At 37.5% G+C, this 7657-nt stretch overlaps 1 protein-coding gene across 2 annotated transcripts; it reads right to left on the bottom strand.

Moving 5' to 3' along the window:
• Positions 1 to 2482: 2482 nt before the first annotated feature.
• On the bottom strand, positions 2483 to 5852 carry LOC141536078 (uncharacterized). Of its 2 annotated transcripts, none has more exons than XM_074256320.1 (3): positions 2994 to 5850; positions 2655 to 2928; positions 2483 to 2557 (listed from the first exon to the last, which is right to left on the bottom strand). In XM_074256320.1, the coding sequence occupies exons 1-2, from the start codon at positions 3066 to 3068 to the stop codon at positions 2656 to 2658; spliced, it is 348 nt and encodes a 115-aa protein (XP_074112421.1). In that variant the 5' UTR covers positions 3069 to 5850; the 3' UTR covers positions 2483 to 2557; position 2655. The 2 variants fall into 2 exon arrangements, with proteins under 2 accessions (XP_074112421.1, XP_074112422.1); XM_074256321.1 differs by having other exon boundaries at positions 2501 to 2557; positions 2650 to 2928; positions 2994 to 5852.
• Between the last annotated feature and the right edge of the window lie 1805 nt (positions 5853 to 7657).

Consider the following 7657-nt stretch of genomic DNA (forward strand, 5'->3'; position numbering starts at 1 on the left):
TATTCTCGATGATAGGCGATGAAAATATTCACCAGATGTCTAACCACCTAAGAACTCTTAATAATGCAGAAAAAGCCATAGAAGAAGCAAAATGGGGCAAACTGACCTATTTAATAGTGTCAGCCAAACAGCTAAACCAAGCGACCGCAGACATGATCAAAAAACATCCGACTTTAAATCCACCCCAACCTCTGGACCACATGGACATTTACACGCTGGCGAAAGTATCAACGATAGAAACAGGAAAAACGAACGGTCACTTCCTGATAATAATAACCGTCTCACTCTTCGATCAGATGCCATGGCTAGCATACGAACTAAAATCACTTCCCAAGGCCGAGAAAATTGGAGACCAATTATCAACATTGACGATTCAACCTACATCAAAATATCTCGTGACGGAACCAGTATTTGAAGAATACTTCCTCGCCGAACAAGACTACGTCGACAACTGATTACCCATTGGACCAGATATGGCCTGCCCAACCGACATCCCAACAAAAATAACAAAACTAGAAAATGAAGTAGATTGCGAAATGGAATTGCTCATGAACCCGAAAACAGAAAATCTCAGAGAATGTAACGTAAGAATAATCGGAAAATGTAAACTAACTTGGATAAAAATGAACGAGAAAAACACATGGACAACCTTAACGTGTGAAGAGGAAAACATCCAGTGGAAATGCCCAGAACTGGCAACCGGAAACACCATAATTAACGGAACCGGACTAATACACCTCCAACAAGGATGTCTAGCAAATTGCAATGAATATAAAATCCGAGGAACAGCAAGAGAATTAACGAAAATAGAAATAATCGCACCGAGCTTCAATCTATCTCTCGAAACGTTAAACTAGTATCAACTAGTATCAACGAGTATCAAATTTAACAGCGAAACTCCCAATCTACTAACAAAATTCTCAGACCTAGCTACAATCATCGACAAATTCGAACCTTGGGGTCAAGGGCTAGAGAAAAATAAAGGAAAAATGTCATTAATAGCGCTAGATCACCAAAAAAAAACTAATAAGAAAATAACCATCGGATCGGTATCAACAATATTATCGATTATTATAAGTAGGTTCGCCATACAAAAACTCATTCATTGTTGCCTACTAAAGCCGCGACAAAACAACAAAATAATCGAAAAGCCAGTCGTTATCGAACTAAAAACAGTCGAAGAAAAGACGTCATCACCGTCGAAAGTCAACGAATCACTTCCAGAGAAATCTGAAACCAACGAAAAAGGAAGTCCGCCGAGTAAGCAAACAACGACTGAAGATGCGCCTGAGACCGCTGAGAAATCAAAGAAGTCGAAAACATTCCGACTAAGAGACTACAAATCACCGATCTAGACATAATCCGAACATCAACATCGTAGAAAATAAGATCAACATTAAAGAATTGTTAATCATAAAACCGATGGCTCATTTGCGAAAAACCGAAAATTAATAACGTAAAATATTAATAATAAAAATCTTCCAATGACATTTTGCCTTACGAAATTTAAAATAGCAAAAATGAGCCAACGGTTTCCACATCAATATTTCCAAAGAAAAAAGATAGTAAAATGTAAGACAAAATTTTCATTTAATTTACAAAAAAAAATTTTTTTACTTAATTTACAAAATTTTTTTGCGACTGTAAGACTCACAAGACCGAAGATAAAATTACCTCCGGCCTTGAGGGGACGAGTGGAAACAGCGCAAAATCTCGATAAGAAAATTTTCCTTTCACATTTTACTATCACTATATCATACAAAAATTTTTTACTATATATTATCAAATTATTTAACTATTTAATTACATTCCATATTTAATCTATATAAAACTTATATAAAGAATCCAATTATACACAATTTAAATTTCTATCACATATATTTAACCAATTATTATATATAATCATATTATTATCTATTAATATTATTATTATGTCAAATCTTCAAATATATATACCCAACAATTTCCATATACATTAGAAAATTGCATATTTCAGAGCTAACGTCACTCATTTTTAAAAATTTTTTTTCTAATATCAGCAAAAATAAGTATAGGTAATTAAGAGAACAGAGAGAGTCATCTAGCGTTAATTATAACAGGATGCTAAGTCAAGCGGAGTAGCTTACCGACGCCCGCTCGATCGCGACCGCTTCTCGGCAAGCCACGCCCACAGCTGTGTTACCGCGTGGGTATAATATATAACGCAAACATAACTGCACACATACACACCCCGTTCACAACAGCACTTACAGATACATACAAAACTATGTAAGTTCTACACCCCCTTCTCCCTATCTTAGCCTAATCTAAACCTATAACAACTTTTATATTAAAATATATTAAGTTAAATTAAGATATAATTTAAATTTAAACTTAATCCTACCAAAGAAAAAGGAAAAAGAAAAAATTTTTGTTTCGAAAAAAAAAGTGTTTTTTTATTTAATTAAAAATGTAATATGATTTAAAATTATATTTTATATCTTATATTTTATTCATTAACGACAAGTGAAGCGGCGAGCGGCTGACCTAACCGCATTCCTCCCGTCACCTGACACGGCTGAAACAAAAAGGAAAAAAACAACGAAAGATAAAAAGAAATATAGTTTTTTTCAGTAGAAATTAAAAAAAAAAAAGAGGTTAAATAATGACCTTACCCTAAGCTCCGGTGACCAAACGGAAAAATACCGCATCCATCAAAGCGGCCGCCAATCGCTCCAAATCTTCGGCGTTGGTTGCCATCACCTCCTCGAGGGCCCACGGCCCTCCAACGCCCTCAAGGCCCTCCACATAAAAAAAGGACGCCGCCTCGAGCACTTCCGAAGGAAGCCGCTCGAAAACATCCACCAAGCGGGATGCCGCCCGGAGTGCCCGGACCGGGGTAATCGGCCTCGCCAGCCTCCTCAGCAGCCGAACTCCCCTCTCCACGTCCTATAACAAAAAAAAAACTATTTAAAAAAAAAATGGAAATTTTTATTAACTCTTCTTTTACTTACCTTCTTCCCATACACGGAAATCGCGATCTGGTACCAAGTACCATTTCCAGCGAAATTCTCTTTGGTGGGATACATAATGTAAAAATAAAAAAAAAAACGTTTCTTCTTGTTGTTTTGAACTGAATCAGCCTACGGCTTGAACAACACTGACGCTCAACCCGGCTTCGCGAACTCGAGAGGCAAGCGAGATAAGAAAGTTCATTCGTCAGCGAAATATACACAATGTAACACAATGCAGAATTAAAATATAATTTAAATTTAAATACAGGCGCCAGATGACTCCTCCTGTCACTCTTTTTATTATATTAAGATATATTAAGTCAAACTGAAAATTGTAAGTGGCTCTCGCTTATGGGGAAGGTGGCCATAGGAAAACCGAAAAACTATACTAGTTTCCCGCTTTTCCGGGGGAATGTTATGTCCACCCCAAAAATTTTTCTTTTAAATTTAGATCACCCGCGCAGATGGAAGACTTCTCCATGCGCGAAAGCCACAATAAAATATAAGCTACGCGACTGCTGGTTGACTATCGGGGACTTCTGCAATCTCAGCACCGCGAGTATTTAAAAAGGCGATCAACAGCCAACGCCTTGTTTTTGTTAATTAATTCGACTTCCGCGTTTAGTTGACGGGTCCGTGCCTTGTAACAGTCCCTTATCTTAATTTGCGCTGCACTTAAGACGAGTTCAGACTCGGGTCAATCGGCAGACCACGTATTAGTTATTAAATATAATCAGAGAGAACCGGAATCTCAAAGTTCTAATTTGCTCTGCACTTAGGCGAGAATCCGGCCAATAAGTTTAATTAAAATATCTCTAAAAGCTAAATTTGCGCACTTTACCCTACAGGGGACTGGGGGACGTTAGCTCAATCAAATCTATAAAATTCATTAAATTAAATTACATAAAAATCAATTTGTGAAAGTGTAAGTTTTAACGTTTATAAAAATAAATCTAAATAAAAGTGAAATCAGTTTTAAATTAGTTCATTTCACAAAATAAGAAGCCCGTAAAATAAGCAGCCCAATTCTATCATAATCCATCCACTGCAAGTACCAATCACAGGGCCCAATTCAGGAAAAGGCGCTAACAGCAGCCCCAGAATCACGGATCCAGTAACAACCAAAATTCCTGCAAAGAGTAAGTACATCTATTCACATAAAAATCCGTCAGTCTCAAACGAAGGAGTGGTAAGTTCGTATCTCGAAAGCGTCCCACATAAATAATTAGAACAACGGAATTAAAACCTCCGTTGCGTATTCTTTAATTCGTTAGTCCAAACCTCCACCGTTTACGCTACCGCTCTAAAAACGCTCTTGGACATAACGATTTTATATTCGATACAGAAAAAAATATTATCTACGTCCAAAAAAATGATCGACAACCGTGAAAATTTTGTTGATAGAGTACAAGTTTTTAAATTTCGCAAAATATTTAAATTTATCAATTAGTTAAACATTTTTTTCTGTCAATAAATTTTGTAATTATTTTTTATTACAAATGGTGCAAACTTTTCATATTGATACTAACCAATGAACTTATTAATTGATCCGTCACTTATTAATTGATCCGTCACTTATGCCCCAATTTCTTAACAAATTAAACATTTCTTCACTGTCCATTTAAATTGTAATTTTAATTAAACTTGAATAACTATACATACAATAAATTATAATTTGATCACTTCCTTTTACTTCTTAAATAAATAAAATAACTTAGTAACCAAGAATATTAAATGTTAATAAAAACTGATTTAATATTTTGCTCAACACATGTCATTTGTTTCAACGGCAACTTCATTTTACTTGCCACAACAAATCTCATTTCGTTGCGTTGACCAAGATGGATTTGTTATCTCAACAAATAACTGCGTAATCCTGACTTTTGTTACAATAGCAAATTTTTTTTTTTCAGTGCGTAATGCTGCCTACTTAAGCAGCCAAATTTGGACCAAATGAGGTTTAGATAGTCACTAGCAAGCCTGGTTTCCAAACTGCAGCCTGATCAGGATGCCAAGTAAGGCTGAGCCTCGCAACAGCGTTACTTCCCAAACTTGGGTCTGGTTTGGATGCCTCACTTACCGCAAGTTTGGAATTCGGCATGCCTTACTTGCGCCAAATCACTACCACACTGAAATTTCTATTCGGGTAAGGTTAAATAGGTCAGCAGAAAAAAATGACATTGAAAAACCCTATTTTTTAGTAAATTTCAGTTTTTTAACCGAAATTATTTTGTAACTTTTTTTGGGCTTGTCTGAGCAAAAAATACTTCGAGATTTTCTTGTAGAGAATATGTTTTTCCACATTTACTAGCAAAAAGTTAAGCTGAACGAAAAAGTGTAAAAGAACTTAAATTATATTTCTTGTTAATTTCAATTTTTTTTAACCAAGATCGTTTTGTAATTTTTTTTTTGGGCATTACTAAACGTAAAATACATCCAAACTTTTTTGAAGAGAATGTTTTTCTCTACCCTGATTGAAAAAATCTGGAAAACGGTTGACCCTAAAGGCCATCACTGCAACTTCCCGCTAATTCCATATCTAAGCGCTTAAAATTGAACTTATGACGTTTTGAGCTCTTCGAGCTCAAAAATATAATTTATATATTATTCCGAGCCCTTCGAGCTCGAAAAGTTAGCTGTTCTAAGCTTTTGAGCTCTTTGAGCTCAAAAGTCTGATAGAAATTTAATAAAACAGTATATTTTTAATTTTTAAACTGCAATAACTTCTGAATGAATGAACTAATTTCCACGCAGTTAACAGCATTCCACCTAGCGTTTTAAATTCTACAATATACTTTTGATCACAAATTGATTAAACCTAAAATCTTAGAAAAATTTGAAACATTCACTTTTTCCTAATTTTTTCGACAACGATAACTCATGAACCAATCAACCGACTTTCACGTTCTTGGCAGCGATCGATGTGGTTTTTTGGGCTCTCATAATTGTATTATTTCATCAAAAACGATCCAAAAGTAAATCTCGAAGTTATGTAAAAAAAACTCATTTCGAAATTTTTCGTTTTTGATAACTCTTGAACGAATCAGCGGATTTTGACGACACTGATAGCAATCGACATGGTTTTTCAAGCTTAAAAGCGGATTAGTTTTTGTAATTGATCGATGAAGCCATTTAGAAGTTCTTCCAAAATAATAATTTTTTGAAAATTTTGTTTTTGAGATTTCTCAAAAACTCCGTACGATGCGCTGATAAATCAAAAAGTATGAGTAAAACTATGGAAACAAACAAGAGTCAAAACGGGGCTCCTGCCCAGCAAGCAGCTATCGTACTAAGCACTGAGATGAAGAGGGCACAAGCGCTGAAACGCCTTGAAAAGCTTACTAGCGAGCTTCATGAGATTTTGAAGTCTAAAGTCAACATCCAAAAAGAGATCAAGACTAAGACAACCGGCGTAGTCACCGCTCTTTAAAGGTTTAGAGCACTGGATGACGGATGGCAGGCACAACAACGGCGAACTCCCAATGTCACACCGTAGAAGAGCAGACAACCTGCCGCAGACACCGTCGAAGAGATGGACACCGGTGTCGAAGGCGATGGTGAATCTGTAACAGGAGACAGAAGCAACACTAGTGACAGGTCTGGGAAGAGGAAAGACCGAAGCTCTCCTGACCCAACGATCAGCCAAGTAAAGAAGAAAAAGGACACAAAATCAAGTCCTCCGAAAGAAGTGGCGATACAGAGGCCAATAATAAGGATGTTGAAACGTGGCAAAAAGTTCAATCGAAGAAGGAAAAGAGAAGGCAGGAGGAAGATCACCTCTCAGAGCAATCGCCGAAGAAGCCACGGCCGGAAACTAAGCGGAAAAAATTGGACAAATGGATCAGACCTATGCGCCGCATAAAGCGTGATGTCCTAGCAGACCTGGTTCGCAATACCGTCGAGAAGATCCGCAGGACGACCACCGGAGATATGCTGATCACGTTGTCAAGGAAAAGTGCTGACAAAGGCCAAGCATTGCAGATGACCATCACGGGAATTCTTCAAGACGATGCTAAGGTAGTCTGTAGAGGTCCACAAGAGACCATCGAGATTCGGGACATCGACGAAGACACAACGAAGGAAGAGATCTAGGCCGCCCTGAAAGAGGAAGTTGGAAAAGATCAGAACATACTTCTAGAAGGAATAAAAATCCGTAAGGCTTTCAGAGGTACGCAGACGGCTGCAATCACTTTACCTGTGACCATCGCGCAAAAATTAGTGAAAGGAAGGGAAAGGCAAGATTCGAGTTGGGTGGGTTAACTGCCGAATCAAAGCGACGACGGGACCTATCCCCTTCTAATCCCCTTATGCCTATCTAATGCTTTAAATGCTGGCACTTTGGACATGTTGGGCCCCAATGTAAAAGCCAAGTAGATCGGTCTAAGCTCTGCATCAGATGTGGACAAGAAAGGCACCGTATCGCAGACTGTAAAAATTCTGCCAAGTGTGCAATATGTGCTGAGCAGCAGGGAGCAAAGGACGTGGCTCACCATGCCGGCATCTACAGATGTCCGGTATTCCATGAGGCGCTCCAGAAGTAGACGAACAAACAATCATGAGGATACTGCAGCTCAATCTCAACCATTGTGAGGCAGCGCATAACTTGCTTATGCAATCCGTGCGACAATTAGAGCTTGACTTGGTACTGATAACAGAGCCATATA

The sequence above is a fragment of the Cotesia typhae genome, unplaced genomic scaffold (genome assembly GCF_013202065.1).
Source record: "Cotesia typhae breed Kobodo isofemale line unplaced genomic scaffold, CoteBio_Ctyphae scaffold_152, whole genome shotgun sequence".
In the NCBI taxonomy this organism is placed as follows: domain Eukaryota; kingdom Metazoa; phylum Arthropoda; class Insecta; order Hymenoptera; family Braconidae; genus Cotesia; species Cotesia typhae.